The sequence below is a fragment of the Ictidomys tridecemlineatus genome, chromosome 4, assembly GCF_052094955.1.
Source record: "Ictidomys tridecemlineatus isolate mIctTri1 chromosome 4, mIctTri1.hap1, whole genome shotgun sequence".
NCBI classification, from domain to species: domain Eukaryota; kingdom Metazoa; phylum Chordata; class Mammalia; order Rodentia; family Sciuridae; genus Ictidomys; species Ictidomys tridecemlineatus.
The window spans coordinates 31,389,869-31,403,519 of record NC_135480.1 but is presented as its reverse complement, the minus strand read 5'-3'; the positions used below and the strand labels follow the sequence as shown (position 1 = coordinate 31,403,519).

General features: G+C 34.3%; 1 protein-coding gene and 3 non-coding genes across 5 annotated transcripts in view; 1 reads left to right on the top strand and 3 right to left on the bottom strand.

Moving 5' to 3' along the window:
• Cstf3 (cleavage stimulation factor subunit 3) overlaps positions 1–13,651 on the bottom strand; it is a 78,160-nt gene that overhangs the window by 13,413 nt on the left and 51,096 nt on the right. For both annotated transcript variants that reach the window (XM_005327435.4, XM_078046274.1), the window contains 9 exons: positions 8,255–8,287; positions 7,531–7,628; positions 6,516–6,582; positions 6,379–6,413; positions 6,160–6,286; positions 4,622–4,699; positions 3,389–3,551; positions 1,213–1,322; positions 219–335 (listed from right to left, as the gene is read on the bottom strand). In XM_005327435.4, the coding sequence (XP_005327492.1) occupies positions 219–335; positions 1,213–1,322; positions 3,389–3,551; positions 4,622–4,699; positions 6,160–6,286; positions 6,379–6,413; positions 6,516–6,582; positions 7,531–7,628; positions 8,255–8,287 (828 nt within the window). The remainder of the gene's footprint in view (positions 1–218; positions 336–1,212; positions 1,323–3,388; positions 3,552–4,621; positions 4,700–6,159; positions 6,287–6,378; positions 6,414–6,515; positions 6,583–7,530; positions 7,629–8,254; positions 8,288–13,651) is intronic.
• Positions 4,287–4,393, top strand: LOC120890082 (U6 spliceosomal RNA). The gene has a single exon (XR_005734342.1). It is a non-coding gene; the product is annotated as a U6 spliceosomal RNA (small nuclear RNA).
• Positions 5,877–5,944, bottom strand: Trnaa-ugc (transfer RNA alanine (anticodon UGC)). The gene has a single exon. It is a non-coding gene; the product is annotated as a tRNA-Ala (tRNA).
• Positions 7,778–7,916, bottom strand: LOC120890190 (U4 spliceosomal RNA). Its single transcript, XR_005734432.1, has one exon. It is a non-coding gene; the product is annotated as a U4 spliceosomal RNA (small nuclear RNA).

Below are 13,651 nucleotides of genomic sequence, written 5' to 3'. Positions count from 1 at the left end.
TTTGAGCTCTAAGGAATACAGGGGCTGTATCCCCACCCCCATTGCAAACACCAATGGCTCCTGCACTGAGCATAAATAAATATAAGCTAAGAACTAACAACTTTTCACTCTATCATTTCTGGCTAATAAAAGCAATATGCCAGCAAAGAAGTGTACAGAAAAAAAATTAGTCATGCAGTAAAAAACTGAATTATAAAGTTTGAAACATTTTTACTCACCTCTTCATAATCTGCATATGCAAAATAAAGAAGCATATTTTTCTTTAATAAAGTGCTTATGGCTCTTTCATATATATTAGCAGCTTCATCACTAAATAATTTGGCATTATTCATATCCTAGGAGATAAAAAAGAAGGAAGTATGCTTCAATAATTTAAATATAGTCAAAAGTGTTTAAAACTAATATAACTGCATCTAATTTTATGTATACATATCTAAAACCACACACACACAAGACACTCTCAGAAGTCTAACAAAATTCCAAGATTTCTTCCTATTTTTTTTGATGCTGGGGGAATCCAGAGCTTTGTACTTATTAAGCACATGCTCTACCACTGAGCTATACCCCCAGCCCACTATTATTTTTTTTATTTTTTATTTTCTAGTTGTAGTTGGACATGATACCTTTATTTAATTTATTTATTTTTTATGCAGTGCTGAGGATAGAACCCAGTGCCAGGTACATGCTAGGTAAGCACTCTAATGCTGAGCCATAACCCCAGCCCCACCAACATTATTTTAACTTACAAGATAATCCTGCACATACTGTGGTTCATCACTTAATATTAAAAAACAGCCACTATATTTTTAATTCTAAGCAATCTAATCATATGAATGTCACTAAGACTCAAATTGACATGAGTTTAAATTTTCTAACACTTGCCAGGTGCGGTGGTACATGCCTATAATCCCAGTGACTTGGGAGGCTGAGGCAGAGAATCAGGAGTTCAAAGCCAGCCTCAAGAATGGTAAGGCACTAAGCAACTCAGTGCAAGATTTGACCCTGTCTGTAAATAAAATTAAAAAAAAAAAAAGAGCTGGGAATAAGGCTCAGTCGTCGAGTGCCCCCGAGTTCAATCCTCAGTACCAAAAATACACACACACACACATTCTAACACTTAACACTTTGTTACTCAAATTCAGTGCTATATTTTTCAGAAAATCGCTGCCATATCAAAAATCACAAAAAGTTCATGAGGAGTGTAATACTTACTCCCTTCTCTGCAAGCAGTTTACTTGACTGTTCAAGATACTGGGCAGCTTCATACCAAATATCAGGGTGATGGCCAAGGACAAGCAGGCACTGTTCATAAGCAAACATTACTAAGGGAAGACATACACAAACAAAACTCAATTAAAATAAATATTATTTTGAAACTATCAATATGCATCACAAGTAAATTTTTAGGCTCAGATACTCAATAATAAATGGTAAGTTGGAAATCAAAAGCTTTATCCACCCAAGCCCCATCTGCCCATCATTTATTGTTAATATTTACTGAGCACCAACTTTATGCTAGAATGTGAAAGGCACTGTGAGTATACTAATGAATAAGATCTTTATATACACTAAGTAAGTAAATATAAAAATTACTAAAATGAGAGAAGTACAATATACTCCTAAACCTCAGAATAGCAGAATTTAAAACAGTTTACAGATTCAAGGCAGTCTTCACTATAAAACTGACATCTAAAGAACCTGAAGGAGGGATAGAAGATGGTCAGATGAGGAATGGGAATAACTCAGTGTAGAGTACTAGCCTAGCATGAGCAAGGCCCTAGGTTCAATCTCCAATAGTAGGTGCAGGGGGTGGGCAGGAGAGGGTCAGTTGAAAAATAAATGGACAGAGGAAGGATGGGGTAAATTTAAAAAATGACATAGGCAAAGGAAGTAGTATTTGCAAAGGCCTATAGGTGAGTGAGCAGGGCAAGATTGATAAATTCAATAAAGTTCCAAATTCTAGTCTGTCAGTGGCAGAGTAGTTTGCATCAGACTATATTTTCTGAAATATCAATTATAGACTAAAGCTTGGGTGTAACTCTATGGAAAGATGTGTATTCAGCATGCATGCACAAGGCCTAGGGTCCAATCCCCAGTATGCTCCTCAGCTCAAGAGAGAAAAGAAAAATACAAAAGTACAAAAAACAACTCTTACAAATGTACTAGAAAGCCAGGCATGTGCATATAGTTGTAATTATTTGGGAGGATCACTTGAGCTCACAGGTTTAAAACTAGCCTAGGCAACATAGTGAGACCCTATCTCAAAACAAAAACAAAACAAATTTTTTAAAGTATCAGAAAATGACCAAAAGGAACAGAAATCTAAGCAGATTGATCCCTTGAAATAAAAGAGAACTATGTTGGGTGAAATCCATATTTAATGGCTTTTTCTTCAAAGGGCACATCCATGCCCATGCAACTCTATGGTAGCTAGAATTCAAGTAAAAATTCTTACTAGCTCAGAGTAACACAAAGTTGTAGGCTATGGGAACAGCGGGAGATTCCAAAAATGAAAGAGCCAGAGCTGGAAAATCAAGGCACAAATGTCCTCAAATCTTTAACTAATCCCTGAAATATACATACGTCGGAAAGAATACAGAGTCCAGCAGGAAGCAAAACCAAAAGACTGACTTGAACTGATATCTTAGCAGCTGCCTATCACAAGGGATACCAAGTTTGGTATTTGAATCTAATCCCAATGGTTTGAGTAAATACCTTAATGGATTTTCCATTATGTTGTGGGAGTAAAGATTATGTCCCAGGACTAAGGAATTTACCCTGAGATTAAGGATAAAACTAAAACAGACCTATCTTAATAGTATAAAACCAAATCTCTACCAACTTTAAGTCATCTGTCAATAAATTTAACTTCACACTAAATAAAACTCAACATTCTTCTGTGGATGTGGAAGATAAAAGAATCCAAAGTCTTTACAATGTATCACTTGTACTTTTGTACATTGTCCAAAAGAAAAAATAGGACAGTTTAACAAGTAAAGAAACAGAAAAACTGACCCATAGCCAAGAGAAAAAGCAGAAAGGAAACTATCTCCATGAGCTAATGGCCTAGATGTTGGAATTAGGAGACAAGGACTTTATAACCAATGTTACCTGTTCAAGGGTTTAAAGAAAAAGATGGTAACATACAAAATCTCAACAGACAAATGGAAACTATAAAAAAGGAACTTAGAACTGAAAAGTATAGTACATGAAATGAGGAATTTACTAAAAGTGCAACAGAAAGTTGGATAAAATAAAACAAAGAGGCAGAGCACATTATGAAATCTGGAGAACATAAGAAAAAAAGATTATCCTCACTATCTGTGGGATAATATCAAGTGGCCTAACAGGCATGTAGTTGGAGTCCCAGGAGGGTTAATCTTGTTACCTCTTTTTGTTATAAGGGTCTGATCCTCTGTACGAAGAGGGTTGCTCTTTTCCCACTGTATATATTTCTTCCACATATCTACCTGCTGAGCTTCTTGAGGAGTATTCTGTGGAGGCACTGAAGGAGCATTGCGGTCCAAGCCTTTCATTACTGTCTCATATTCCTAAACAAGAAGCATTTAAAACTCTTTGGTGATACTGGAACCACTCAGATATGGAGGATGGAGATGATCAGTTCTGAGTATTACCCATGCATAAATAGATTCCCAGGAGTGGGTGAATAGACCACCCAGGGGCCCTTTCTGGAGGTAATCTACGAAGGTTGCTCTCTAGGATATACTAGTTGACCAATAACATGACTGAAGATCTGGTGGATTACTGCCATCTTTAGAGAAGCTATCTTTTTAAATTAATCTTTTTAAATTACTTACTGGCTACTTTTCCTAACTTCTAAGAATACTAATGAATGGAAAGACATGCACACTATAAGATTTGTCCCTGAGAGCTATGTTATTTAATAAGTATACTCTGACTGCAGAATAGTACAGTTTTCTGATGAGCAAATATAAGCAAATATAAAAATGTAACCTTTCACAGAAGACCAAGCACAAGTAAGGATATGAAACACTAATATATAGTTCTAGATAGAATCTTGTTTTAACCTTCTCTAAATAATAATTTCTTCTAAATCCAATTTGTTCTATTTTGTCCTTAACATGTCTGCAAAGAAATATTTCATTTCAAATATATCATCTCTTCAGACAGATGTGATGATGTCAATTGAGATTAATTTACATTAGTTAAGATTGCTAATGACTGAAATATCAAGAGTAACAAACACCAGACAGGAAAGGCCTTGTTATAAACGACAGCCTTGATAATAATTGAAATGAACGGCTGTGCTCACTTCAGCAGCAAATATACTAAAATTGGAACAACACAGAGAAGATTAACACAGCCCCTAAACAAGAATGGTACTCAAATTCATGAAGCATTCCATATTTTTTATCGTTGAACATCTTTAAGGTCAATGTAAATGAAATTTTAGCAACTTGGTTAATAATCTGAAAAGTCTATTAATGTATACTTAAAATTCTGTTTGTATGAAAATGTATTTTCCTCTTTATTTTAACACTATGTAAAAGATATTATGTATATGAAGGTTTGAGAATTAAATGGTCTAATACTCAAAATAAATAAATAAATAAATAAATGGCTTGATGGAATTTCATACCTTTGCTACACGCCTAGCATTCATGTAGTCTCTACTCCGATCTTCAATCATTTTTTTAGCTAAGTGAATATTAATACCCTAAAAAAACCCAAAAACATATTATTGTTATTTTTGGTGGATATAGCCACACATCTAACAAACTAAAACCAATAATTAATCACTTCACTGGAATTAAGTGAAAGAGATGCATAGCAACTGATCATTACTACAGGAAAAATAATTCCAAAAACATATCCTTTCACAGAAGGCCAAGCACAATATGTGTGTATATGAATATTTAGATATGAGTTAGCATTAAATAAAAATGGGCTGGGGATATATCTAAGTGATGGAAGTGCTTATTTACCATGTAAGGGGCCCTGGGATCAATCCCAGAATCTCTGCCACAAAGAACTTTACAAAATTACATTTTTCCCAGAGTAGTTGCCCTGAGTTTGATCCCTACCATCAAAACTAAACAAAACAGCCAGGCATGGTTGTGCATACCTGTAATCCCAGTGACTTGGAGTACCGAGGCAGAAGAACTGCAAGTTTAAAGCCAACCTTAGCTTAGCAAGACTCTGTCTCAAAATAAAAAGGGCTAGGTATGGTGGCTCCTGCCTCTAATCCCAGCAGCTCAGGAGGCTGAGGTAGCCAGCCTCAGCAACTTAGTGAGGCCCTACACAATTTAGCAAGACCCTGTCTCAAAATTAAAAATAAAAAGGGCTGGGGACATGGCTCAGATGTTAAGCACCCTGGGTTCAATCCCCAATACCAAAAAATAAAATTTAAAAAAACAAAAACAAAAAAAGGGCATAACTCAGTGGCAGAGGGCCTTTGGGTTCAATCTCTATTGCCGAGAGAAAAAATAAAAAGGACTGGAGATGTAGCTCAATATTGAAAAAGTACCCCTAGATTCAATCCCAGTACCAAAAAAAAAAAAAAAAAAAAACAAACCAAAAAACAAAGCAAAAACCTATATAAGGGCTGGGGATGTGGCTCAAGTGGTAGCGCGCTCGCCTGGCATGCGTGTGGCCCAGGTTTGATCCTCAGCACCACATACAAACAAAGATGCTATGTCCACCAAAAAACTAAAAAATAAATATTTTTAAAAAATTTAAAAAAAAAACCTATACAATGTGCAACACTGATGTCCAGTTATCTGATATGAAAAAGGCTAGAATTCACAAATCCAGGATGTTTAAAAGTTAAACTGGATGGGTACAGTAGCCAGCAGCTCAAGAGGCTGAGCAGGAGGATTGCTATTTTTTTTTTTTTTTTATGCTGGGAATTGAACCCAGGGCCTTGTGCATGCAAGGCAAACACTCTACCAACTGAGCTATATCCCCAGCCCAGGATCCCAAATTTCAAAGCCAGCCTCAGAAATGGCAAGGCACTTAGCAACTCAGTGAGACCCTGTCTCTAAATAAAATACAAAATAGGGCTGGGGAGGTGGTTCAGTGGTTGAGCATCCCCAAGTTCAATCCCCAGGACCCCTTACCCCGCAAAAAATTAAAATGGCTTAGCTTATAGCAATAAACTACTCTGGCTTAATTTACCTCTTCGTACTTATTATAGTCTCTCCAGAGTTGTTCAATATTGATCATTGGATTAACACAACCTCGTTGATAAACTCTTCGGACAGCTGTTATTCTCTGATTTTCTGCATAAGATCCAACTGCTTCCCTGAGATTGAATAAGAAATGTCATCATTATTATTACAGTTAAATCAACTGTTTACATAAAAATGTAAATATAAAGTATAAAACTATACTTACACGCCTTTTAAAAAATTGATGTAATCTACCCAAATCTAAGAAATAAAACAAAATGTTAGTATCTTTCTTGATACTTTAAGTATATATATTTAAGGGTATAGAATTTAAGTGTATATATTTAAAAATTTTAAATTTACCTGATAGGACATAATTTCCATTCCAATTTTATCCAGTGCAAAGTCATAAGCTTGAGCCATTTTTTCTCTGCAATGAATGTGAAAAACATGTTTTTTTTTTTAAATGTGTTATCAAAATATGTCTACATTTAAAACCTAACTTCTGGACGTATAAGAATAGCACTTGAATCTTTTCTATAAACAAAAATTAAGGACATCATTGTAAGTACATAAAGTAATTATTTTAAGCTTGTCATGTTTATTAATTTATGAACTATTTCCTTTGTCTACTGCTTGTGGCTATCAAAGAGAAGGCCCATGTCTTATTTATCTTTTTATCCTTTAAATTGCCTAATTTTTACATAACAGATTAAAGTGTGAAAATAATGAGATTTCTCATTAAGGAGGTAATTTATATCTAAAGATTTATTAGCTTGAAAGTAAAATTTAAGGAGAAAGAACTCAGGAAAAGATAATCAAGATATAATTCTAGTCATAGAAATAATTTGTTATATACAAAAATAATATCCAAGAAGGTCCACTATTTAAATTAAGCAAAGATGGGTAGGTAGGTGATGTTAAGTCATAATGGGGAATTAAACTACCCAATTCTTAGCCTTGGATCAAGTGGCACATTGCATTGAGAGGTACCAGAGCAAGTGTGAAGATGTTTTTTAAAAGTTTGACAAGCCTCTCACAATGGTCTGGTGTTGTAAATACATGGTGCTTCAATATGGAAAGTCTTCTGTGATTAAATTCTCTAGAGTAAGACTAATACCAGTGGCTTTCTTTTGAAGCACTTTTCTTGATTTCTTAGAGAATCCTGAGTTTATTTTTTTGGCATTGGGGACTGAATCGAGGTCTCAATGAGAATCTCACATATTCTAGGCATGTGCTCTACACCTGAGCTACACCCCTACCAAAAATCTTGGTTTTAAATCCTTAAGTCTCTTCTAAATGGAAGAAAGACATGATATTAGTTTCTGTGGAACTAAATGAAAATATCTTGCATTCTTAAGATCTTGATTTTACTTACTTGTAACTTGGTAGTTTACCCTTGGTTTCCCGGACATATGAAAGATAACACTTCCATAAATCAATGTGCAAAACCTTCATAAGGCATCTCTGAAATAGCTTTAAATACAAGAAACTATTATCAGAATTCAGTTAAATAAATTTCACATATACATGAATGAAATGGAACTTAAAAAAACAATTTCAGCTTCTTTCAGAAATTTCTTCTCCTTTCTTCCTTCCTTTCCTTTTTTTTTTTTCTTTTCCAGTCTCCATAGAGACTGTCAAAAATTGCCAATGCTGACTACATTGCAAGTCATCTCAGTGGTATATTGGGAAAAGTTTTCAATTAGTAATAAGTACACCTTGGATAAACCTCATCAGATCATATTAAAACTGCAAAAAGCTAAGAATTTTTATTTGCCTTTCATTTATAAGAAAATAAATTCCCTCTGGTTTTCAGCTTGAATAGTTAAATCATTTTCATGTTTCTGATCAGTAGAATACAACTTTTCTTTTTTTTCTCCCCACCACCACTAAATTAAAAAAAAAGATAAAGAAATTTATTCTTTTTCTTTCCCAATTTTTCTATGATGAATATTTTAAGCATATAAAAAGGTCAATAAAGTACAATTCCTATATAATCACTACCTAGATTCAGAAACTGTCAATATTTTACCATATTTGTCTTATATATACAATCATAAATTCCAGCATAAAATACAAGTGTATTTAAAAGAACTCACCTTTTCGACCTTGTCATAATTTTTAGCTTTAATCTGAAGAGAAACAAAGATAATCATAGGATTAGCGTTATTGTTTTTAGAGTATCAAAACACTATTTCTGGATTGTTGACTAATTTTTTGACCAGTTTTTAACCAACCTTGCAAATTCACCTCTACACTTATTGATTAATCTTGCTCTTTAATAATAACAATAGAAGTTAGACCCCAACATGGATAATTTATATAATGGATATAAATTGATTCTATATGGATTTTCAAAGTCATCTACACTTAAACTTGTGAATATAAAATTTTGTTAAAGTCACAACACAAATATAGCAATATATACAAATAGGGCTTTCTGTATCTACTGAAGACAAATTCTACTTAAAGCTTTACCTTCCCTGAATAGCTCCTACTAGAACAATTTGAACACAGCAACAAGATGATCTGCAAATCTTAACTACACTTATTTAGACACTCAGTCATCGCATTGCAGGCACTGTGCTAAGTACTGGGACTACCTCAGTGAATAAGACACATCTGCTAACATTTTTATGGGAAAAATGAAGCAAGAAAGAAGTCATTATAAGAAATTGTGCTAAGTGCTAAGATGGGGAAAGTACAGTGCGCTATTGGAGCATTTAAGAGGAGCAAAAACAACTCAAAAGAGTTGGGGAATTGCAAAAGATAGCCTGGAGAAACATTAAGATCTTAAGGATGAGATGGCTGCTAAACAACAGGAGTTATTCCAGGCAGAAGGAAAAATTTGCAAAGGCAAAGATCAAATACTATTAAGTTTCCCTTATCTTTTGAGTACTTTCATTAATTGTTCAATTGTTATATTGGTAAATCTTTGTTTTACTCTGGTAAACAAATATTTTGGTTGGTTAGAGAAATTCTGACTTGTCTTTTTCTCTCAAGTAGTCTAGAAAAAATTTTTCCAGCTTTCTAGCTTAAGCTGCCTCAGATAAAACAGTCTTTTTCTGTTTGTTTATAACTTGCTCTTTCTCCCTGGAAATGCAAATCTTCATTTTATTCTTCAGTTTTCATAAATTTTACACCACATGCCTTTGTTCTTTGAGGCACTTAGCCCTGAAGTCAGACCTCTTAGGTTCACATTTAGGTTTCACTTAACCTCCTTTTTCTTCATTGGAGTAAGGGAACTAGTAGTATCTATTTTTCAGGGATATTCTGAGGAGTCAATGAATTAATAAATGTGAAACCTTTAGAATACTGGTAGAGTCAGTACTTAGTAATTATTTATTATTATCACTAATTCTGCTTGGAACTCAGCAAACTCTTCAAACCTATAAATTTAGCTCAAGAATTTTCTTCTTTTTAAAATCATTTTTTCCATCTGTCCCCCACCCCAGAACTTCTACTATACACCTTAGTTCTCCTGGTTCTATCCTAACAATCTGTTATCTCTAAACTTTCTTTGAATTTTTGCTAATGATTTTAAAATAAACTGTCCATCAGATTTTCCAGGCTCATTTAAGTCTCCATGGGATATTCTCCTTCATTTAACCTTTTGCTCTGTTAATACTGAACTTTGAATTTTATGTTTATACATTATTTTGCTCCAGCTGTCCCTCTCTTCCAAGAAACTCTATTTTGTTGAGGGCCTGTCTTGACATTTTTTAGTTAACCTCTTTCTGGTGACTGAATCCTTAGATATGCAGTTGTTTTTTGGTCTATCCACTGATGCTGTATTGGCCATCCTAGCATAGTAGAAGTTGACTCCTCTACTGTGACAGCTGAGGAGCAGGTGTTGACAGCAAATAGGCCACTGACAGTCCCCTGCCAGGGACCCACAAAGAAACTCTGCTCAAGAGTAGGCAGAACTCAGCCTGCCTCTTCTGTTCTGTTTTAGTTTCCTAGAGGACAAATGACATCAACATTACTCTGGGGTAGAAAAGCTGGGGAGCTGGATTTGTAGCTCAGTGGTAGAGTGCTTATCTAGCATGTGTGAGGCACTGGGTTCAATTTTCAACCACATATAAATAAATAAAAGTCTATTGACAACTAATAAATAAATAAATAAATAAAATAAAAGCATTTGAGGGGTCCAAATGTTAATAGTATTAAGTAAGCTTCTTAGACCTTGCACTAGGCTCTTTGCCAGCACTCTTCTTTGAGACTCCCCTAGAATTTGAGGCCTTCTTGCATCCACAATTTGGCCAAGTTCAGAGTGACAGTAAAAAGGATTAATTCAAGTTACCAGCTTTCTAAAAGCAGATGAGATTATGTATAGTTCTTAAAAGTGGTTTGGAAAACCAAAATGACCCATTGGGAAATTGGCAATTCCAGAAGTAAAAATGAAAATGGTTAAATTAAATCCATATGGCAGTAGGTACAATCTTCTAAGGGGAGAAAGACAAAATAATAGATATCATTTTATACTCATCAAGATGGTCAATATTAATCCTACCAAGTGATGAAAGATAAAGAGATCTCAAACATTGCTGGGTAAAAAATGAATTATCAAAGGCTTTATGAAAATAACAGCTATTCAAATAAATATATATCTTTTAATCCAGAAATTCTACTCTAACTATCTCATTGAAATAAATTAATATTTAAACATATTTCTGCAAGATTATTTACTGCTCACTTTGCAGCAGTAAAAACAATAAGATGGGTGTGGCAGTGCATGCCTGTAATCCCTGTAGCTAGAAAGGCTGAGGCAGGAGGACCACAAATTTGAGATCAGCCTCAGTACCTTAGGAAGACCCTATTTCAAAATTAAAAGGGCTGGGGATGTATCTCTGTGGTAGACACTCCTGGGTTCAATTTCCACTACTGCGCGTGCATGCGCGCGCACACATAAATGTTCACCAATAGGGAAATAATTTAATAAATCATGATGCATCATATCATGGAATATTACGTACTCACATAAAATGAATTAGAGCTATACCAGGTAATTGGGAAGGATTTTTTAATAAAAATCTTATGGAAAGTAAATTTAAATGTGTATAACATAATCCATCCTTATAAAATACCAAAAATAAATCCTCTATGTTTATGGATGATTTTATAAACATAGAGAAAAATATGAAATTTACACAAGGTTGCAAGATCTTGGTTGGCAGTGATAAAGGTGGAAGAATTGAAGACAAGACACTGTTCTATAACTACATAACTTCATTTATGTATTTCATTAAAATTATATTTATAAATAATTTCACATTATCCCCTATACAAATGGGTCCTGTGTCCTGGTTTCACCAATTATTTCTTCAATTGATATTTGTACAACAATGTCTAAAAAAAGACACTCTTAACTAATAGAGGCTCTTTGGCTTTTAGATGGCCATTGGTTGACACTCATTAATTCAATCAAAAATTTCATTTGAGAACTCCTCTACAGAGCCAACACTGGTGGCATTACCACAGCAGCTAAAAAAAATCTCATGATTTAAAAAAAACATTATTTATTGTTTTAAAATTTTAAAAAGTATGGGCTGGGGCTGGGGCTGGGGCTCAGCTGTAGAGCGCTTACCTCGAACGTGGGAGACCCTGGGTTCGATCCTCAGCACCACATAAAAATAAATAAGTGAAATAAAGATATTGTGTCCAACTACAACTAAAAAATAAATATTAAAAAAAATAATAAATAAATAAAAAGTATGGGCTGGTTGTGGCTCAGCAGTAGAGTGCTCGCCTAGCACGTGCGAGGCCCTGGGTTCGGTCCTCAGCACCACATGAAAATATATTGTTTGTGTCCATCTATAACTAAAAAATATATGATAAATTGTGGTATAAAGGTGTATTAAGAATTGTAATGCAAATAATAATGAGAGCTCATGTAAAATAAATTTTGAAAAAAATTTTAAAGTATTATCAATCCAGTTTTGGTATAAATTATACAGTGTGATGAAATGAAAAAATTTGATAATAATGATCAACTACTTAATCTCACTCAGCATGGGTTTTGCTTAGACAATTGGAATGGCACTAACATCTACTTCAAAGGGTTATTCCCAAAACTGAAAATCCAGACATTTCAGGTACTGAAAAAAAATCTTACCAATTAACAAAGCTATGAATGGGAAAAGTATAGACCTTTTATTCTGTCTCCTCGGAACAGCTACATATTCCAAGTAGCTAGAAAGAGCAATAGTTATTATAATTGGTTTCACATGACAGCAGAGCAAAGGTTATGGTCCAGATCACATTCAAATTCCATTTTGGTGAGACTTGGACAATACCATGTCTTCAGCCAGCCTATCACTAGTCCATTTCTTGTCTTTAAAAATAATTCTAATTAGTATTTACTAATATTTATATATAACTATCTTACTTCTAAGTTAAATATCCTTAAATATATTTAGCATAGTCATGTGCATTTGTACAGAGATCCATTTTGACAGATAGCTAAAAGAAAAATTCTAAGATTTTTCCATCATTTAACAGAAAATGTATTCATTGTACGCACATAATTTTGCAAAGCTTACATCGCTTATATCTTATTTATTAAAAGTATGTTGTGGGGCAGTGGGTATAGTTCAGTGGTAGAGAGCATGCTTAGCATGCTTGAGGCTCTGGGTTTGATTCTTGGTACCACATGCACCAAAAATAAATAAAAGAAAGAAAAACAGTAATATTATATAATTTTTCATGGGAGGGACCCCTAATAAAATCATTTGGGTTGAGGATATTGTTCAAGTGGTAGAGTACTCAACTAACACGTGCAAGGACCTGTGTTTGATCTCCAGCACCACAAAAAGAAACAAACACCTTTATAGAAACTGGGGAGGTAGCACAGGGGCACAGTAGGTATTTACTAGCATGCATGAAGACCTGGCTTCCATCCCAGCACATGTATACACACAAAAAACCCACACCAAAAAACTTATGTCTCTTACTTGAGAACAACACTTCTTAACTTTTAATGTACAATCATCTGGGTTGACTGTTAAAAAAAATGTAGATTTCTGTTTTTTTAATTGTTTTTTTTTTTTTAGTTGTTGATGGACCTTTATTTTATTCATTTATATGTGGTGCCGAGAATTGAGCCCAGTGCCTCACACATGTGGGTCAAGCGCTCTACCACTGAGCCATAACCCCAGCCCTAGATTTCTGTTGTTTTTTTTTTTAAAGAGAGAGAGAATTTTTTTAATATTAATTTTTTAGTTTTTCGGTGGACACAACATCTTTGTTTGTATGTGGTGCTGAGGATAGAACCTGGGCCGCAAGCATGCCAGGCGAGCGCGCTACCGCTTGAGCCACATCCCCAGCCCAAGATTTCTGTTTTTTAACAGAAATTATTCAAAGAAAGACAAAGATATCAAGGAGCTCACACTTTAGAAGCAACGATCTAGAAAATTACCAGATATTTACTTAATATTCACTAACAACAGAAGGATATTTAAAAGTGATTAGAAATATACCAAAACATAAACATAACA